Raw genomic sequence first — 22,384 nt, 5'->3', positions numbered from 1 at the left:
CAGCTCGATATCCTAGGCCAGGAATCTGCAGTGCTCACAGAGAACAGATTGCATCCCACCAAGCTTGAAATGTTTGCACAGCTGTTTTGCAGAGATTGCTGCAACCCTGTGGCTGAGATACCCTCACAGGCTCTTCTGCTGATGTGTATGCCTCAGCCTCTTTTCCTCAGATTTTTTTTTTTCCTTTTCTCTGCCTGCCCCCCCCCAGCCACATCTCTCAAGTTTGTTAATACCTGATGCACTACCAGAGAATTCATTGCACCAACCACTGACATTTTCTCATGTCTGAGATAGAACAGGGCAACTGTTCAAAAATGTGCAATAGCAGAAAAACAACCCAATACTTTAGGACAGGAAATGAAGAAAATGGTGTCTAGCTGAAACAGGGTCATGAGTTTACCCTGGCAGAAAGTTAATTAACACTGGAAAAAACACTGGAATCAACACCAAAAATGGATGTTTAGAGGTTTTTTTATAATGTAGAGACTCTCTTTTTGATTTATTGTGAAGTAGCTGAGATACCATATAAAGGAAATACTAAGGAAGTAATACATTTTTTAGAAAAAGATGCATATTCATTTTTTTTGATGTGCAGTTATATAGCATTGTGTGTTACTTCACGGTGTTTCTGGTGATTTTGTCGTTCACCTGCATTGCTCCAATGCCTTCAGTAGATATTGTTCAGTATTGCTGTAGACATCTATTCATTTATCTTCAAATGTCTATCTTCTGTCTCTTCCTCAATCATTCCCATGATTTTAATTTGCCCTTGCAGTCTATGCACACTATCAGCATTTGTATTCCAAACCAATGTACCGTTTCTTCTCTCTACCCTGATATTCCACTTGCTCTACTACTTTACTCAATTTCACTCTTTGTTCATCAGTACTCTCAGATTTCAAAGGATCCCATCTTTGTTGGCACCTTTCCTTTCAGCCAACCCTCATCCTTCCAAGAGGATAGGATGTCCCTTTCAACTTTCTTTTGCTAACATAAACAGCTATTCTGTAAAGCAGTCCTAGTTCAGCTTTTTTGGTCTAATTCAGTCTAATTTGGTTAAAATAATTTCTTGTGACTTTTCTTAATAAAGGTGGCCGTATGGGTTTTTTCACAGTACAAAGATAGAGGGGTTAATTCCCTATTCCTGTAGAACCTCCAGTAGAGGTTTTCATGCACCTCTACTGAATGACTTTACTGTTGCACTGATGGATAAAAGGCTGGGAGCATCATGTTCTGTACCATTTTTGTGCATCCAGCCCTTCGTGTTCTTACGGGTAGTGAAGGAAAAATGTTCTTGGCATTGAACAGAATGCTCTGCTTTCATGAGAAACAACCAATTTCAGGTTTTCATTTCAATTATTAAGAGAAAATTCTAGTTTAGCTTTAGCCAGATCAATGTTTTGTTTCTGGGTGGGTTTTTTTGTTGTTGTTCCTCTGGCAAATTGTTGGTGTTTTGGTTTTTGGTTTTTTGGGGTTTTTTAAAAAGGTATTACTGTGTTTCTTTTCTAAAATCTCTACTCTGTCTAATCTCTCTATGTTTTCTCTACTAAAGTTCTAAGGCAAATGGCATATCCATGTGTTCACCTTTTATTGGTACATCTGCATTTTTTTCTGAAGTCTTCGTGTGCTCAGTCGACTTCTTGTATGCTTATTTTTGCCTCTGTTACTTTTAAGCTAGATTTTCTGTACAGATTGTATACATCATAGCATATGTTGCGAATCAGCATGCAACTAGTAAATTATTATATTTTGTGCATAAAAATGCAAATTCTGTTTGGTTGGGGTTTTGTAATCAGAAATACTTGTGCAGGCAAATATATTTATCTACATTATGCTGATCAAGATTTTATAGGACTTCTAAAAATAAGTGGTGAAAATAAACTTAAAAACAATAGAGATCAAAACATCCATTATCATGAAAACATCCATTAAAATGATTTATTTAATGGTAGAAAAGCCTATATTTGCTTCAGAAATCATCAGAAAAAGACATACTGCAGCATGCTATCTGTATTTACAGAAATTAGAGGCATAATTTATACTAAATTAGCTAATTGTGTTCTGCCTGTTCAGTCTCCCTTCTTTATCTGAAGTATTTTTACCGCACACATAGTATTTTCTGTCCAGGTATTTTGCTGAAGTGTGTTTGCCATACTCCTTTGTAGTGTTGACCTCCTGATGGATGAAGCAAACCCTTTGAACATGATACGTGGTGTACTGTTGTGATCATCTGAAATGAAAATAATTATATCAAATATTCTTAATATATTAATTTCAGTCTTATGTTTTATGTAAAGGCGGAAGAGATAACTTTAACAATTGGTCAAGCATTTGACTTAGCTTACAGGAAATTTCTGGAATCTGGAGGAAAAGATGTTGAAACAAGGAAGCAAATTGCAGGTTTACAGAAAAGAGTAAGTTCTGAACTATATTTTTTAAAGAGATAAAAGAATATGCTACTGTGTTTCTGTTATCTCATTTCTATGACAGCATAATTTCCAGCATTATGCTTAGATTGCTAAGAATTGCAACAGATACTGAAAAAAGACATAACTATGAAACAGGATTTTATTTTTTGCCATCTTGCAAGGTCATTAAGAGAACAGCAAGATTGAAATATGAAAAGTACAGAAATTTAAGTTTGGTTGTTTTTTGTAATCAGATAACTAGTTAAAAATTGCTTCTCAATCACCAGATCTCAGATAAAATTTATTCTCAGTGGATGCTGTTGTTGAAATGAATGAATATCCCAATAGCTGTTGCAATAACCACTTGCTTTATAGATTCAAGAATTAGAAACTGAAAACACAGAACTGAAAAATAAAGTTCAAGATTTGGAAAACCAGTTAAGAATAACACAAGTACATGCCTCTCCAGTAAGTACATGAATATAGCTCTTATATCTGAAGTTACTCTAAACTTATAATCATCTGTGTTATGATAATTATTAGCATCTATGCTGTTTCCAGTGATTATGATTAACATACAGTGATCATGTACCATATCTGTTGAAATGAAGTAACAGTAAGATTATGACAAGCCAACAAAAGTGCGAATTGCAGTCTGTCAAATTGTGGTTCTTCAATGCTCTTGTCATACCTATTTGTTGCTGCCTAAAGACAGTAAATATGCCTTCTGGTAGACATGTAAGGATGAAGAACTGTGTTTGGCACTTAAACAATCAGCTTCATGAATGCTACTTTGGATTTTTCTGGGAACTTTCTGTCACAAGTATATTGTCACTTACAACTGACATTTTCTAAAGGACTTTTAAAAAATTTTGTCTTTCAAAGGAGTTAGAACCTTCTTTTAGGGTCTCAGGAGATAACATTGGGTGGGTAGGTAAAAAGAAGCAAGTGCAGGTTCCTCATCATTGGAAATTTCTAACGCTTTCTGCAGTTCCCATAGATGATCATGACAAAAGTATTTTAAAATGATTGACTGACAGTTACTTATGTCCAGGCAGGACGTCTAAAAATGCAGGTTGCATTGCACACTGATCCTAATGACTCGCCTCTTCTTATAAGCATATTCTATCTATAAAACATTAGGGAACTGTGAAAATAAATAAAATTTCTCAATGTACATATAGCAAAATCTTAGAAAAAGATGGACTCCTTTTAAGCTGTGCATTTTGGGCCACCTTGTTCCTGCCCTGGATGCACACCATTTCACTTCAAATGGATGTTTAGAAATACGGGCAATGTAAAAGTGTTTTTATAATGGTGATGACAATTTTTCGGTAGTGTCTGTACACTCCCTTGGCATTGATTAGATGGTTGCTCCCATGAGGGACCGTCATTTAATTTTACTGAAATCTATTTAGAGGAGAGAGCACCATAAATTATAAATACTGTATAAATCCCACAGTGAAAATTGTAAATTATGGATGTCTTCTCACTTATGAAGCATTCAGTGGAAGGTAATCAACTTTAATGCTAGATTTAAAGTTAATTTAGTCAATTCCTTAATCTTTTACTTTCCTTAATTAGGGTGGCAGCTAATTTGTTTTTATTTATGGCTATAGTAACTAAATGTATCTCTGAATTAAACTAAACAGGCTCTTTGTCTTTTGTGATAGATGTATTCTTTTTCATTTAAATTAGTGAAGAACTTGGTAATTGCATTTAGGAAAAAAAAGTATCCAAAATATTTCCTGTAGCATGTGTAGTGCAAGTTTTTATTTATTTTGTCTTTTGAAGATGGTGGTGTCTAATTCCTTATTAATGAGTTAAAAACTGAATTTGTAAATTTGCCAGCCAGTTGCATTCTCTCCCTAGATGGTGTCTTGTGGTTAATTACTATTGGTACCTGAATATGCATATTGCTTAAATATCACTTATGCAACAACAAAATTATATAATTATTTGTAATTATTAATATGAAAATTAATTTTAATAATTCACTACAGATATTATTAGTCACATACAATTTTATGGCTTTACTTACTCCTTAATCTTTAAAGTAACCTGCACAAGCATTTCTTGTCACAAATTTCTGAGTTTCCTCATGATTAGAATTGCAGTAAGAGTCATCTAATAGCCTATTAATATCTAATTTGATTCTGCCGCAAAATAGCCTTACATAAATGATTTAAGTAAGTATTGGAACAGGTTGCCCAGGGAGGTTGGAGGTATGTGTACTTCTGGAGGTATTAAAAACTTCCCTGGACGTGATCCTCAGCAGCTTCAGCTAATCGGACCCTGCTTCAAGCAGGAAGTTGTATTAAGCTACTTTCTGCTTATGTGATTCTTTGATCAGTTATGCAGCCAATAATAAAAAAGGAACATTTTTAGGAAAATGTCTTTCTCAAATTTAGGAATATAAGTATCCACCAAACACCATCAACTTTTGTACCTTACCAAGAGACATCATTCAAGTAGGCCTGTTTCATAAACTAGGTTGTGTACCTTGTAAATCAAAGCTCTTAATTGTGCTAGCATAAGGGTAGGTACATATAAGTTCAAGAAAATAAATGAAGGAATGGAATAGCGAGGTTATGAAGCGACTTTTCAGTGCAGGGAACAGGAAGCATAAATATTTTTAAGATAGTTTGATGAGTTCCTGGAATAGCAGTGGATACGATTTGATGATACATAACTCTTCTTCTACTATGTGAGCAACAAATATGTATGAAAGAAGAAAATTATAAAGAATTCATAAGGTGATTGCCTTTTATAGTTTGCAATTAATTTTGTATGCTTCTAATTCAAATCAACTATCATTTCAAGCATTACTTTGCAAAGTTTCAGCTCCTATTAGGAAAAAGCAGAAGCGCTGCAAAGAATGTTTTCTTCTATTTCTACATAATTTCTGTGATGAAAAAATAACAGTTTATTTTTTAAAAAGTTACTAGAATTGATATTTTTTCTGAATTTAAATTTAAAACTTGTAAGTACAATGTTGTTAAAAATATCTATGCTGTTGCTGCTCTATTTCTTCAACATTAGCAAAGAAAAATAGCAGTTCCATCTTGTGATCATTTTGCCAGTAACATTTTCAAGTCCGCTGATAGTATTTTGTTAAACACGGAAATAAAATAGCTTACATAGCTTATGTAGCAGAATATTCTTTATGGGGAGTAATACCTCATCTGAGTCACTTCCTAAGCACTTTTGGTTAGATGGGGGAAAATTTGCTTCCCTGCAGATATTCTTCATGTTACATGCTATGAACATAACACAGTCATTCTCCTGATTTTAAAGCAGATTTATAAAACTATGAAGTTTAGATTTTTTTCACACCTCTCGTATCCATGTTATTGAATTATAAAGAGATGCCAGTGCCATACTTCCTGAAGCTTTTTTTTAGACATAATAAGTAATTTGATTTATTTATATTTAGTTAATTTGATACAGCTGTAACTCCTTGTCTGTCAGTCCAGTTTGCTGTTACTCCATGTGCTGAGGTCTAGGAAGGGATCTTTCATCAATGGAAAATTTAAGCCCTTACACTTGATACCTAATTCATAAAAAGTACACGTGCAATCACCTGGCATCATGGTAATTTGTAAAGAAATGTTCAGTTTCACAAGCCAACTACAGGTGGTTATAAAGTTCCTTCTGTTTATGCTTAAATAGTACCTTGGGTTTTCTTATCTTATGCTTTCCTTTTTCTGTTTGGTTGTTTGCACGCTGTTTGTACTTTCTCAGCGTTTGCCAGATGTGCTGAAATGGCTTTCCTGTCCTATAGGTTGTTGACTTGTGCTCTTCCTTTAGTGATTAATGCCTAGTCACAGAAACACTTGGTAATCAGCAATTGATTTAGCACCTCAGAAGTGATTAAACAAGTATATGCTTAAAGAAGCAGAAGATGTTGCAAGGGCCTGTGATGGCAGATCACAGACCATGACAAACATAAACGCTGAAGTTGCCCTATGTTCTACATCATCTTCTCCTTCAATCCCCATCCCTATGGAGGGGGGACCGTGAGCCATGCAGTCTAAGCAGATATAATTTCAGGCTGACAACAGGCGTGTGTTTTTCTTCCTCACGAGGGAAGACTTATGCTTTTAATCATAGAATCATAGAATGTTTTGGGTTGGAAGGGACCCCTAGAGGTCATCTAGCCAACCCCCCCTGCAGTGAGCAGGAACACCGCTAACTAGATCATTTTGCTCAGAGCCCCGTCCAACCTGGTCTTGAAGCACTTTTAAGCACTTATTGCACTTGCAGTGTGAAACAGTGCTCTTGAAGACACTGAGTGATGTCACTGTCATGCTTTATTTGTTAAAATACTCACCTAGGACAGAATGTCTTTCCCGCTTTTCAGTAACTGAAAAACCATTTGTATGCAGTGCCAGTCTGCTTCTTCCTTCTGCAGTTGATTGATTTTGGTGTCTTTAATTATTCTAGACACATTAGTCTTTGCATTAATTTTTAATGAAATGAAGTAGGTAGAAAATACTTTAAGAAATTTGAAATTTTATTCTTTTTGTATTATTTCACTGACCCTTGACACTGTTGTTTTTTAAATACTCAGTTGATACTTCTTCCCTTACCCTTTTACATTTTCTTTGTAAGGATTTTGACAAATATGAAGTTCTCCTTTAAACAGAGGAACCTGATACCAAACTGCAGGAAGTCTAAAAATTACATCCCTTTTCTTCTATTTATTTTTATTTTTCATAAGTAAAACCAGAGTAAAATTAGACAAAAGAAGCCATTGTGTTAGGGAAATGTAAAGCTAACACAAAAGAGACCCTGAAAACGTGGAAAATCCTAAAAACGTTTACCCATAGTATCAACATTTAACTGCAGGAATCACTGTTCACTGTTTAGTTCTTTTGTATGTAACAAAGTGAAATGAAGGTCGTGCTTGTGAATGAGGCCTGTGATTTGGGGTGCACTGCTGGATAAATGCTTCTCTTGGCCTCTTCACCGAAAGACTAATTCCATGTGAATTTCATGAATGTGACACTCCATCATTCCAATATGCACAGGTGTTTAAACATATTGTAGGAGAAGAAGGCTATGATAAGCATAACATCCTTTGGTGGAGACATGTAAACCGTCTGGGATTTTCAGGTACTTTATTTTTAACCTTGGTATAAATATGGAGTTTGGGAAACCATCCGTGTATTCGTTTGATTAAGGTATGGTCAGAAATTAAGAAAGGTTTTCTAGTGCCAGAAGCGCAACAAAGCTGGTGAGGGATCTGGAGCACAAGTCCTGCTATGAGGAGCAGCTGAGGGAACTGGGCTTGTTCAGCCTGGAGAAGAGGAGCCTGAGGGGAGACCTTATCACCCTCTACACCTGCCTGAAAGGAGGCTGTAATGAGGTGGGTGTTGGTCTCTTCTCCCAAGTAACAAGTGATAGGACAGGAGGAAATGGCCTCAAGTTGCGCCAGGGCAGGTTTAGATTGGACATTAAGAAAAATTTCTTCACTGAAAGGATTATCAGGCACTGGAATGGGCTGCCCAGGGAAGTGGTTGAGTCCCCATCCCTGGGGGCATTTAAAAGACACATAGATATGGCGCCTGGGGACATGGTTTAGTGGGACTTGGCAGTAGGTTTGTGGTTGGACTTGATGATCTTAAAGGTCTTTTCCAACCTAATGATTATATGAAAGGCAGCAGGAAAAGGGATTGGGAGAAGCAGCCCCCAAAGGAATGGTGTTCTTCCATTCACAAGTATTGTCAAAGATGTAGTATGTAATATGTATTCTTATCATGGCAGTGTTGCCAAAACCCTCCATTTTTAAGTGGGGCATTAAAGATACTGATTGATTAGACCTTTTTTTAAAGTTCTTTAAGTAGTGACTTAGAAGCATAGGCCACCTGCACCTATTACCCTCATTAAAAGCTTTAACATGCTCATGAGAAAACCCCAAGATAGACATTGGAACTGTATGCATATTTCAGAAAACAGTTTTGGAATGCGTTTAGGCATATCACTTGATTCATGTTTCCATAAGACTGCCAAGTAGGAAAATGCAGATGTTTTTTCTTCACCTGTCTTCTGCTCTTTCAATTTTATAATATTCTGTATTGAGTTCAGTGAGCACTTCTTCATGAGGGTTTAAAATTCTATTATGTTTATTATGTTAAAAAAAATAAACTTGAAATTGCCTATGTCAGATTTCATGTTACTGAAAAAACACTAAATGAACCGAAGATGTAGCAGTTAATTAATGAAACCGCTAATGCTTATACGGTATTTTGTGAATTAGTCAATTAACTTATCTTTAGTAGCCCCAAATCCCAGGTAGCTTGTAATCACTGGTTTTGTAACGAAGTGCTTAATTTCTGATTCAAGGTCACTCACAGTTTCCCATAACATTCACTGCAGTTATCCGCTATGGCTGGTCTGCATATTACCAACTTGAATGTTCTTTAGGAAGAAAAACATTTTCTAAGTCACTAATACACTTGCATGATTCCTATGGGGGTATGACACAGATTGCAATCAATGTCTTGAGACACCAAGTAAAAATAAACAATTTTAAAATGATTTCATGATTAAAGAAAATGCAGTCATGCTACTTTTTCTAGTATGATGCAGGCAAACAGTGCATCTTCAGGATCATGCAAAGTAGAATGAGTCAAAATAAATCCTTTGACAAGCACATAATAACATCTAATCATAACAGAGACCAAGTCCACTGAGCCAATATGTTAATTTCATTAGGAATGATTTCATGTTGTTTTCTTGTGTTGATGAAATGAGTCCCAAATTGGAAGGTAATATGCCAGCCTGCCCAACACCATGTGTTCAGCGTTTCACAGTGAGAAGGTCAGATAAAATATAATTGCCATATAAAATGGCAATTTAATATATTTTTAATACATTTTCTTCCTTTACAATTTGGTGTAAGAGTATTAAGTTTCAGAAGTTATACCCTTTTTACGTTGTGTTCTTTGGAGTAAGGGTCTATTCCCTCCTTCTGCATTTTTTGAATCATGGTCATGGGATGCAACATGCAAAACAGCACTCACAACACAGGTCCCAAGGCCCCGCAAATGAAGAATTACTAGAGAAAATTCATTATTGACAAGACACATTCCCAAAACTGTCACATGAAGCTCCACACCCTATACTGTGTAAAATGCCCTAAGGCTATCACTTATCAGATAAATAGGGGGAAATGTGACTGCTCAATATTCAGGGCTCAAATAATACAAATAGTGTATATTTTGGTTTTGTATTGAAACTTCTCATTGCCCGGATTTGATATGTGTTCATCATCCTTATAGTTTTTCTGTTTTGAGTCCTATATGCATTTGTTGGTTTCTGTATGATTTTTCATGTGATGTACATGCTTTCTTATGGAAACTACTCATCCTCTGCTGTTTTCCATTTCAGGGAAATGCTTTGCTTCCTTAATTTGACTGTTTGTATTTAGTATCTTCCAGTGTTTACTATTATGAGTTCTATTTTTTTCCATATGTATGTATAGCAGCAAGTATTACATGGTAGTAATTACATAGTAGCATTGCAAGTCTTCTGCCTGTAGTGTAGTGATGCTCTTGAAATAATAATCAAAATTCTATGTCTTGCAGTTTTTTGCTTTATTTTTCTTCATTACCATTCCAAAACCACTGTTTCACAATTCCAGCTTGGCAACAGATGAATTGTTTGCAATTGTGATAAAAACTTTTTTTTTTTCCTTACGAATTGCAGATCTTGACTAGAGAGTTTTGTGGTGTTTGTTGGTATTCTCATAAGTATGGCATTGTTACTAAATTTGGATACCTGTACCCTTAGTCTGGCTTATCTGTAAAGAAAGTGAAGAAAGGAACTAAGACTCAAAAGGATTTGAAATGTTTTGTTTTCTGCATAATTCTTGAAAAAAAAGGTTTAAAATCATTGATTAAATCCTGCTTTACTGGAGTGATGCAAACTTTAATGAAATCATCATGCCATATTGATTGTGTAACACTGTATGAAGACAGTAAAAGCAGACTTCAAAATGTTTGCTGCATGTGTCTACCACTGCTTCAGTCTGGGCAAGTCAGAGGGGTTTTTAGGCAAGATACCTACAGCACAGATCCATTTCCTGCCTGTATAAACTCTAGACTCTAGCCAAGAACTGTCTGCACAAATGTTCAATCCCTTCTGTTAGGATTCAAAGATTAATCTGTCCTCTAAAGCCTTGTTTTAACTGTCCCAAGCTGTTTTCCTCAGATTTTGAGGTAGGAATTACAACTTGGCCCCAGCAGAAAGATTGGTTGGGTGTGTTTCTTAAATCAAATATTTAAAGACACTTCCTTTTTGCTTTTCTTTCCAGGATCAGTCCTAAAGGCTCTTTGTTTCTAATTTCACCTAAAGATCCATTTCTTCTGAAACTTTTCAGGATTACAGTTATTTCCCATTCAGACAAAAAAAAATTAAGGGTTTTTGTCAAAGTGGACAAAGCCCTCAGCCTCACTCTCAATACACAATGAATCTTGCTGGCCTATACAGTTAAATACTGCCCTGTCATATGAGGTAGCTAGCTTCAGGTTCTCGTCTGCCTAATTCAGAACAGAACCTTGCAGTTAGCACTTTGTCATCGTAGGTGAATGCTCTTACTGTATGTATTCTGGTGTGGATATTACTCATTTGCCTCTGTTCAGAGCTGTTCTGTGGATTTCTTAAGAGGTCCAGAGAATCTTACAGTCCTCAACATTTTTATTTCCCCAGCAGCAAAGTTTTATTCCATCCTGCATCCTGTGCTGCTGTTGTAGGGATGTGAGGCTTCCTTTGCTTTGCAACAAGTCTCAGCTTTTGAGATAACTACTGATAATAAGGAATTCAATTAGTTTTTCATCCACACAGAAATGATGGCAGAAGGGTATTATTGTCCATAAATGTTTAGGTTCTCAAATTCTATAGATGAGGAAAGGAAACATAGTCTAGTATTAATGTAAACATTAACATTTGTGCACCGTGAGCTTCTGCTGTTAAGTTTTTAGTTAAATAATTAGATTTTCTTTAATATTGGTGGGTGTTTCCTGGTTTGGAGAAAGACAATTCTGACCTGTGCTTTAACCACCAGAGTAACTCTGCTCCCCAGATATGTGCTTACCTGCTAATTTACCTCTGCAAAGATGAGAAAGTGCTAACATGTTGGTGGATTTAGACATTTGCCAGTGCATCTGATACACCCATCTTTGGAAAGATGCCTGTCTTCATTTTGTTTGGTGTAATTATCAAGGAGCAAGTCATCTTCATTCCAGTTAATACTGGGCTACCTCTTACTGTGGTATATTTTTAGATTTTGTTTTAAAATATTTTCAAGTTCTGTATCTTGTAAACTATAGCACTGAACAGCAAGTTCATGACAAACTTTTTTGAAGTATGAAATGTGTTTTTTTTCTTCTTTTCCTGATGTTACCACGTTCTGTTCCTCAGAATTTTTTTCTCTTTCTGTGATTCCTTTTCAGCTGCTGCACATAAAGTGTGATAATGATGAACATATGTTTCAAAGACCCTCTACTTTTTTGTGGTGTAACAATGAGGATTCACCTCCTTGTTTAGATATCTCTTCCATTACGCTTACTCCTAGGAGTTCTCCTGACTCCAGACTACCATCTGGATTGTTAATACCACCACCTTCAAAAAGTGGTCTTCCAAAGCCAACCAGTGAATACAGCTGCCCAAGACCTCGTGTAATCCTGTCGTGCAAAAGCTTTTTCAGTTTTTTTGGCTTTCCTTTGTTCTCTGTTGTGTATTAACTTGTATTAAAAATGTGCATTTTGTACAGTGGTTAAAGGCCAGAGCAGGGGGATCTTAGAATCTATAGGGACACTCTTAAAATACAGAATTTGTGAAGATTTACTCTTATTTCTACATAGCTTTTTCTTCCCATCCCCCCAAACCATAAATTCTTATTTTCCCAACATGTTGAAATTAGTCCATGAATGAATTACCTCTGTGTTAAAATGCTTTACATTAAGAATAGTAATTGAAAACAAACAATTCTAAAGGTCCAACTTCAAGGGCTTTTTCCTCCCCCATGAGTTAATAGAAAAGCAATCAGCCATTAAATACCTTTTAGAATACTTAATGAAAACTGTGCAAAATGAAGGTTGAAAATTATTCTTAAATATGAAATGGGCATATTGCTGGCTTTTTCATAGCAATATGCTTATAATCTCAACTTTTCTTCCATTTGCAAGTAACATTTGGCTGTATTTGGCAAACATCATGGCTTTCTGCATGTGTTCACTAAAGAAAAATGCTTCTTGTGCTCATATGTATTCAAAATACATATTTCTTAAAACAACTAAATTATAGTTTTATTTAAATTAGCTGTATCAGTAGTGTCAAAATGGACAGTAACTTCAACAAAATGGCATATAGACAGGAAATGAAGTTTGGGTTTGCTTTTTTTTTTTGCCTGAAAGACTCATTTAAGACTAAACATAAATACTGTTTGTTTGTTTATCTAGCTTCTAGATAGCCATGAACACTTAGCAAATACTTTCCCCAAGACATTCTAGGGTTATCATCAACATTGATGGGAAATGTGGGTTAATATATGGCATGTACCTATGCATTAAACCTGATCCCACCTTCCTGACGCAGACAAAGCCTATCTACAAGAGAGTTTTGTTTGTATGAAGAATGTAATAGGAGATTCACTGTACATTTACTTTGGGTCAAGCATATCCATTGCTCTGCTTTGAGTGGGAGCAGACGCATCCAGTGATCTCCCTGACTCAAACTGTAGTGGTTCTCCGACCACGCACGAAAGCTCCAAGAGGTTAGTGCAAGGTCCATGAACATAGTAATAACAGCCCATGGTGTCTAAAGTATGCACTTAAATCTTTTTACAGCAGACTGTCTTTGAATATGCTGTGCTAACTCATGTTGGGGTCAGTAAGACTTCTGTATGTGTAAAAATCTTAAAAATTAGTTATTTTGTGAAGTTAATTCAGCTCTGATCTTGCCAGGGAGTAACATGAATAGCATGTTAAATGTGGCTTTTCTTTTTTTTTCTTGGCACTTCAGTATACTTAGGTAGAAATATCGCAGGGTTTTTTGAGATATCAAACAGTTTGAGATCTCCCCTAATCCAAATTTAAAAAATGAATTCAAAACTCTTAAGAAATGGGAAATAGAGGACTTCAGGGTCTAGCTGTCTCTTTAAGCAGTCTATTCAGTGGAAGACCATGGATCAATGTCCTTTCCTTCTCAGAAGCCACTGCAGCCTCCAGAGAGGAGCAGAGGGAGTTCAGAGCTGCCTCTAGACTTGGCTTAGAAATCCATGCTGTGAGAGGGCAGCTTCAGTTGCTGCAGCAGAGGCACTAAAGAAAGGAGCATTCCAAAATACGGTTTAGGTCCATGAAATTTTCATGGACCTGCAGTGCTAAAGGGTGCCAGGTTGTCGTATTCATGTATTCTGAATAAAAGGATCTGTGTGACTAACTTGTGCTTTAAAATTTTCATGCAAATAGTTTGGCCAAATTGAACCTTATTTTAAAAGTAGCAGGCTTTCGCTATGCCTGGCTCTATGGTCTTTCTAATACCCTGTAATAGACTGTAGGGCTTTTTGTATTGTCTAAGTAATAACATTAACATGCAAACTAGTTTTGCATATAAATTTTGCCATTGGCTTGTCAATCTCAGTTTTAATCTATTTCATCAGCTGTCTTTAGTGTTCAGTTTATTCTGATATGACTGTGCCTCGTTTGTGTACTGAAGTAATGGACAGATGGCAGGAGGAATTAGTCATTAAAAATAAATATGGCTGTAGAACGTTAGTAATTGTCGGGCTTGGGGTTTCTTTGCTTATCCAGTATTTTTCTGAAACCTTCCAAATTCCTGGGCCTTACTAATGAAATCTCTTCTGTTACACGTTCAAGGATAAGAGTTTTATTTTGGATATTAATATTCAGTGTATTGCGTGTCTAGGTTGTTATTTACCAAAAAATACATTTGAAGCTTTGGTCACACCAGGTGTTTTAGGTTGTCAAATCAAGTTATCATGTAAGGAAGACTTAGTAAACAAGAAATACTGGGATTGTATCTTTTAATTATAGCTACTTGTATCGTGCACTCCGGAGTGTAGCAGATTGTTGTTGCAGTATTACCTTAAATGGGGCTTGTGAACGTATCTGTATTCATCCGTCTCTGCTTGTCACCAGCTTTTTCAGGTTTAACTGTGATACATTTCTGGCTGTCCCAGATGGACTGAAAATGGAAAAATTACAACACTGCTTATATGTTGGAGAGTTTTAGCATGTCTCAGACTCTGAACTGCAAATGCCATTTGCTTGGTGTCAGGAGCTAGTTTTTGCATGCTGATGGTTATTTTTAACTTTTTCGAAAATGTGGCTCTTATCTGCATGCTGAAGAATTCAGTATTGTGATCTTTCATGTGGAATATTGCCCTAATGTTTATTGTCCTTATTGTAGGCAGGCAGTGTGACACCTAAATCACCCTCCACTGACATCTTTGATATGGTTCCCTTTTCTCCCATATCCCCTCAGTCAACAACACCTACTCGCAATGGTACACAGCCTCCTCCAGTACCCAGTAGATCTACAGAGATCAGTAAGTTCTGTAACAACTGACCTAATTTTTGCTTACATTATATTTTTTAATAAAGCATCTTTAAAGATTTATGGACATTATGCATGAAAAGCCAAATACAGGTTTTGTAAATCACGTTCGATAATGCCATTCATTTTTATATCATCTTCCCAAAGTCATTGATGTTGCTGCCAAGTTACATTATAGAAAAATTTATTTACTTGCTGAAGCTATTATATAAACAGTATGAAGGAGTTTGGTTGGGGGTTTTAACTTGGCTTTTCTTTTACAGTATCTCTTTTGTACTTCAAGAAATATTTATTTCCTGTTAGCTCTTTCTTTGTCAAGCCACAGTTGTAGCATCTCAAGCCTACATATCTGGGGAAGACAGCAGGTGGAGTAAGTATGGTGATGATGATGCAGAAGGGAGAGCTGAAGAAATCCCTCAAGATGTAGGCTGTCTTGGAATACTATTTTTAGCACTACTTTTCATATCATCTGCAGTTTTATTTTTCAGTTATAGTTGATGAACCCCTCCAGATGTGTGGACCACTCCTAAAAGATTACTAACAATAGCATTTTTATTTTCCAAAGGCTTGAAAGAAGGTAGGGTAAGGTTCTCGGCTTCACTGGAAATCTTTTCGGAGCCCACAAAGTATTTTTAAAAGCTTTGGAAATCCCTTGGGGGAGAGAAGAGCAGAGCATACACGAGCGATGTTAGAGGTTGTAGAAATACCAGTCTGTGCGTAGTATCTTCTATTTCTGATGCCTATTTTAGCATGGATAAGGAACATTAATGTTACTGCCTGCCACCTTATAAAAAACATTTGAGGAGCGTCTGCCTGTTTTGGGGAATGCTGCTAGCATGTAGAATTTTCAGGTATGAATGAGCATGCTGCACAATTATAAAAATGCATTGTAAAACTTAAGCCAGTGAATGTCTTCCCCAATACCATATCCTACACACCTTTCATTTCTGTTGCTCAGAATGACTCTCACCCTCTAACAAGAAAGTAGATGTCGAGGGTATTGATTCAATAAAAAAAAAAGTCTGTTCTTTTTAAGATAAAATTTTAAATTAATTTAGATTATTTTCTCTGGGTTTCTCAAAGAGTATATTAACAGAATTTAAAGCTATTCTATTAAGAATAGTTAATATTAACTATTCTGAAATATCTTAAAAGAATTTTAGAATATTATTATAGATTATCAGAATAGAACTGTTCTATTAAGAGAATTTGTATGGCTTTGTAAAGAACAACAAAAAAGTAATTCAAAGACACCCTCTCCAAAACCTTCTTTTGTGTTTTCAGATTTGTTCCTTTGAAACTACAGACAATGCCATAAAATCATTCTCAATGTGCATATCCAGCTTAAGAAATAATAACTTGAATTGAATTACAGGATGAGATTTTTTTTTTTTTTTTTTTTTTTAGCCATTGTCCTACCTCAAGTTCCTTTGAAATTGTGGCTAGAAATCTTGTGCGAGTCAGCGCTCAGTGCTGAGTGGTCTTGAGAATTCCAGCTATGTAGGTTTTGTAATTGTTTAATCAGTGGGTTTTGTAATGTAGAAAATACTATAAATAAGTTGCTTATTGAGTAACATGTACTGTTTAAAATAGTTGTTTCTTCTGCACTTCAATAATTTGCATTAAATTAAGATGATGCAGTTCAGAGATGTGGCAGTCAGTGTCTGTTAATTCTTTGTGCTCCTCAGCATGCCGTGCTTCAGAGAGAGATTGCAAAGTTCATCATAGTCTTCATACTTTTGATCCCTGCTCTTTCAGTCTATGTCATAGTACTTTATATGTTGAAAATTGTTGCATTCATCAGCTATTAACACCCTTTGGCGTATTTCAAAAATGCAATTTGAAACAAGAGGAATACTTAATCATCAAACAAGTACTGTCTTAGATGAGAAAGTTCAGTTCCCATAAGAATCTCATTCAAGCTGTGTAACATTACATTACTATAATAATGTACAATAATACGTTGTTTTATATGGTGTTATTGCTGCCGGTACAAGCAAGTTGGCATTTCTTTCTCCGATACAAGTCAGATAGGTGGCAACCAAGAGGAGCCAAAGTTTGGAGTCTCCCATTTCTGAGGTCTTCTAAACATCTTTTCGTGTTCTTATCTCTACTTTGTCACTGGATTTGAGTGGTTTTCTACATCACTTTTGATGAAATTATAGGGTGATTTTCTTGATTATATAATTTTTAGAATTTTCACCTTTATCACATTCAGTAGTAAACAGGGTGAAAGATAAGGATGCACCATCTATTTGCTAGTGTCAACCTCAAGTTGCTCCATTCATTTAGGTGAGATTCATTTGACTGTTACCTAGGGATGGCACTTGGTCTACTCAAGCAAAATGAGCTTTTCAAAGCCAAAGTTCATCTTACTCATCAGCTGGCCAGTTTGACAGATCAGAGAATAGCACTGAGATAAATCAACAATAATGCTGCACAGGAAAGACCTGTCCTATTTGCAGGAGACTGGTAACAATACCAAGCACTTTGGATTCCTCCAAGAGCTTCATAGTTGATAATTGGCACCAGGATGACAGTTCAGCTTTTCATAAAGAAAAATGCCTGGACTTAGAATTTTGCTTGCCAGGTCTCCTTTGAGTAGTTTCCCTAGGAAAAATTGGGGGGTTATAAATTACACCTTCTCCTTTGACTAGCTCACAGTCCTTAGTTCAAGAAACCCAGAGTTCTAATACTAGAAGAGTGCAGCACTGACCTTTTCTCAGAAAGGGGTTTATCTCCAAAGCATTTAAGCTTTAAAAGAGGGAGAAGTTTCATGTTATTTTGAGTTGTTATTCAGCATTGTACCAATATGGCTTCTCAGTAAATGTCTGCTCACTAATGGGTATATCAGTGATAGAAAATAGATTGGGTTTACCTATTCTAAAGGAGAAAATTGTATGATTTTTGGACAGGGAGTTGCAGATTGGACAACTATGTCATGTCTCTTTACGTAATAATAGCAAAACAGTGTTTCTTCCAGAAACAAAAGGCCTTTCCAAAATTGTGTTTCTACTCAAAAGGTTGCTGACAAATACATCTTTTAACACTAAGTTTGCAGTACGCAGCTTGCAGGCTAAACATAAACATTGCAGCCCAGTATAGTAATAGCTTCATTGAACAATTGACCAGCGCAAAAATCGCAACCAAAACCGCGATGTTAAAGACCTTGCTGCTGCTTTTTCCTGGAGTAAGTGATTGCAAATGTTCTTGTAAATTATCTTAAAGGATGGAAATAATTAATTAATCTTAATTAAAGGAGGAATTAATTTATGTGTTTCTTGTTGCAATAACATTATTGTCATAGAAAAGACAACAGAACTGGAGGAATGGAAAAGAACTGGAGAGGAACGTTCTCGGTTTGAATTGTTCAACATTTGTTTCACCCAAATGCATCTTGGAACAGTCCAAGGTCACAATTGGCAGATGTAGAAATCTCCTCCAAGATGCTGTCTTTCCAGAGATATTTAAGAGTCTGTTGTCAGAATAATAGTGGAACCAATTTTACTGCTGTAACAATTCCAAAAGAAAAAAATATGGAGTAGCCTGCAGCTAAGGGAAAGGCTTCCTGGACTTCACTACCTCAGTTTATTCCAAATATTTTCTTGGGTGCTTGTCTTCAGTGTGATTAATTTTTATTTGTCATCACAGCTGCTCCAGGACATCTGGGGAAATATATATCAGCATAACTCTGTGCCTGGATGATAGCTAAGGTAAAGAAGATTGGGATGCAGAATGCAGCAGAAAAGCCAAATATTTGTGGTTTTGTTTGGTAATTGCTAGGTTTGAGTTTATTACAGAGTGCAGGTTGCTACTCTCTGGTATTACATGTTTCTTGTCCTGAATGTCAGGTAGGTCACAGAAACAAGAATTTATTACCTGTTCATGTTTTTTGTGGTTTGAATTGCGGATATAAAACATCAGGATTTCATGGGTTTGAATTTGTTGGTTGATTTCCCAAGCTGTGAATTTATTTCCATCCAGAAATGAATGGGAAAGGGAAAGGAAATTATATGTGCTTTTCGAAAGGATTGTTTTCAAAGGCTTACTAGTTGCTGTGTATTGGAGAAAGAAATGCCTGCCTATGGTACAATTATTTTGCAAAGTGTGCCAGGCAAGATATCCTTGTTATTGTTAATCTTCATACAAATACTTTGGCCTGAAATGAAAAATTATGGATTTTTCTCATCTCTGCTGAAAAGGAGCCCCTCTGTGAACAGTGGAGTGAACACTAGCAGATAAGCTTATGGAGATCCCATGCAATAGTGCAGCTCTGCAGTGACTAAATTTTAGTATTTGTCCAGTTTCCATGTGTTCTTCAGCTTCGGTTCAAAAGAGAAATACTGCTGATACTATGATAATTTTTAATGGAACTTTATCCCTCCCTGACTCTTAGCAGTGCAATCTCTCAAATAACACACAGACTTTAAAAGCAAAAAAAAAAATAACCCAGTTGTGCTATGGACTTTTTTCAGCCAGTTTACTGAGATGGTTAGCAAGTTACAGAGATAGTTCCCAAAACAATACTTTTTCATAGAAACTCAGGTAGGAAATACATCTCTTGAATTTGATTCTGTCCAGGGTTTATTAGGCTCCATCACTTAGAATAAGTTACACTCAGGTTAATTTTAAAGACTACCTTGAATAACAATATAAATTAAGTAATCCTTCACCTGAAGGCAGGTGACATTAAAGGAGCTAAAGCTTCTGCCATTCTCCCAATAATAAGGCATGAATGAGATAATAGCTGTAATAGTGTACAAAATACTTGCTTTCCGAAAGAGTGATAAGTCATATTTCAGTGCTAAGAAATGCAAGGGTTGTGTTCTTTACTATTTTTTTCCTAAATACATTCCTTGAATGTTTGCTACGGTTTGGTGTTGAAACTGGCTGCTTTTAGCTGTCTGACCACACAGAAAACTGTGGGGGGGGGAGGGCGGGTGGGAAGAAAGAAAACAGACCTACATAATTGAACAAATAGACTTACGAGGAGCATAAAGCATAATCACTTTCTGCCTAGTAGAGGTTAGATTGAATGTCAAAGCTGCTACACATCTGAAGGTTACGTGGTAGGAGCATCAGAGCATGTAAGGACACCAATTATACTGGAGCAGACCCAAATTTTTACATTAGATTATCCTAGCTGCAGTCTCTTTCGTATGCAGGTGGTCTGTCTCTGCCAGGAAAGACTAGGGTTTTTTGGTTTGGGGGTTTTTTTGGCTCAAGTGAGCTTTTGGAATAAGGCTGTCCAATCTGGGCCATATCCTCGTCCCATGTGATGGTTTGTAGCTTTTTAGCCACAGTTTTTTAAATTTGTAATAAATTGAGTTCCTGCTTGTTTCTGTGCTTTATTATGGGAATGAATGCTGGTAGTTGCTAATGATTTAAAATGCCTATTTGTGCAGCTTCATAACACCTAAACGATTAGTTGTCAGTTTCCAGATCTTGGATGTTAAGGATAAAATTTTGTGCTTACATAGAAAACTATCTACTAATTTCAAAGATAATAACAGCACCTTTTACTCTCATGCTCTTAAGTTAACATTGTTTTAAGGTAGGTAGTATGCTTACCAGGTTGCTTGCTGGACAACTATGGAAGCTAGGAGATAGAATATAGTTTTAATTTTCTCTCCACCAATGACAAGACTATATTGACTTGGTTCTGTAAATTTTGCAATCAGTATGGTTGGATTGGGTTAGAAAAATTATTTTCTTGCTGGTTTAGTTCAACCCAATGTGAAATAGAAAAGGTCTGTATGGATGGCACCATTACATGTAGAGAGGAAAAGAATCCCATTACTGAGAAGAAAAAAAAAAAAAGCAAAAAAACCCCCACGCAGAATATTTGGGCTGTAAGATGTGAAGAACTGGCATTACACTGTTCTAGTAAGAAAAAAAAAAAGTATTGGAGGTGTTTCTTCTTATCCAGACAAAAAAGAAACAAATTCTATTAAGCGTAGGCCTTACCTTCCATAAGTAAAGGTAGTTGTTTAAAGATGTCCTTAACCAGATGGTAAGAAGTGGCAGACAGGGGACATGAAGGCTAGGTTTTTTGCAAGAATATGTTTCTGACATAATGTTAAGATTAAGTTTGACAACTGATGTCCAGCTGTTCCCTCCTCATTTGTGAAATGCCTATACACACCGATTCCAGAGCGCACTTCAGTAGGAGATTCCCTGTTCAAATTGGAGCTTCTCATCAGATCCCTAAAATTCCTCCAGAGGACACAAGCACTAATGAAAGCTAAATAGAGGCTTAAACAGAAGTCAGTGGTGTTCTTGGAAAAAATATTTGAGTTTTAAACTTTGGAAAACTAATCAAGACATGGCTTTCAAATTTGGACGTTAAAAATTGTGGTTAATCAGTTGCGTATCTGGAGATGCTGTTGTTCAGTTTGTAAGGAGGTGTAAGCTGAGTTTTTCAAAGAGCTGTTTTCATAGTCTGTACATTTTCTCTCAGTGACTCACTTTTCTGTTGTTCCAGAGAGAGACCTTTTTGGAGCAGAACCTTTTGACCCTTTTAGCTGCGGAGCAGGAGATTTCCCTCCAGACATTCAGTCCAAACTAGATGAGATGCAGGTAACTATTGGGTTATCAGTTATGCAGTTTACTATGGCTGCATTAATATTTTTTAAATACAGTATTCTGAAAATGTATTTTAGACTGCACACACAAATACATAGAAAAAAAACCCACCTATTTCTGACTATTCCTTTGGTAAGTATATCTCATAGTCTTTTGAGTTGGAGATTGAATTTGTCTGCGTGAAGATCCTTACAGATGTTATCCCGTGGTATTAATACAGACACCTGCACTGATTTAGGGTTTGCCAGCAATGTAGCCAAAATGGATGCTGCTAGTCATACCTGGGAAGGGACTGAGCAAGCTAAAAAAGAGAGCTAAGGCGAGAGCCCTTGAGATAACACTGTTGCTGTTTCTTTTCAGTTCCCGCAATCAATCACCACCACCCCGCTATACCCTGATCTTGCCCTCAGTGGCATTAGTCCAGTTTTCCATAGCATTGGCATAGGCAAAGTATGTGCTTACGAGGCTATGGCAATTTTCTGCTGCCTTCAAAAATAGCTGTATTTGACTATGGCACTCTGGGACAATTAAACTACTGAGAACTGATTCAAGAATTCTGAACTGATGTGTTTTTATCAGAAAATGTGTGTTGATTCTGAAACACTCCCAGTATCTCTTCAGTTATTGACCCAATTTTGAAGCAATTCTAGGAGAAAGCCTTAAAGTTTTGGAATAAATCACTCTCTTCAGTCAGACTTTCCAAACTGCTAGTTTCTTGCCAGCTTGCTTATCTTTCTCTTTTCAGCAGCCAGCGAAACAGAAGGCTGCAAATACTGGGAACTTGAATTTCTAGGGTCCTGGCTTCTCAG

At 36.3% G+C, this 22,384-nt stretch overlaps 1 protein-coding gene across 1 annotated transcript in view; it reads left to right on the top strand.

Moving 5' to 3' along the window:
- The window catches only part of GULP1 (GULP PTB domain containing engulfment adaptor 1), a 109,065-nt gene that overhangs the window by 79,790 nt on the left and 6,891 nt on the right, over positions 1–22,384 (top strand). The window contains exons 7-11 of the mRNA XM_035899085.1: positions 2,298–2,414; positions 2,784–2,876; positions 11,867–12,091; positions 14,844–14,982; positions 21,475–21,569. Coding sequence (XP_035754978.1) covers positions 2,298–2,414; positions 2,784–2,876; positions 11,867–12,091; positions 14,844–14,982; positions 21,475–21,569 — 669 coding nt within the window. The remainder of the gene's footprint in view (positions 1–2,297; positions 2,415–2,783; positions 2,877–11,866; positions 12,092–14,843; positions 14,983–21,474; positions 21,570–22,384) is intronic.

Source organism: Egretta garzetta, unplaced genomic scaffold (genome assembly GCF_000687185.1).
Source record: "Egretta garzetta isolate BGI_Z169 unplaced genomic scaffold, ASM68718v1 scaffold297, whole genome shotgun sequence".
Lineage (NCBI taxonomy): Eukaryota > Metazoa > Chordata > Aves > Pelecaniformes > Ardeidae > Egretta > Egretta garzetta.
Note: the sequence above shows the minus strand (reverse complement) of the source record. Positions and strands in the feature narration are given on the sequence as shown.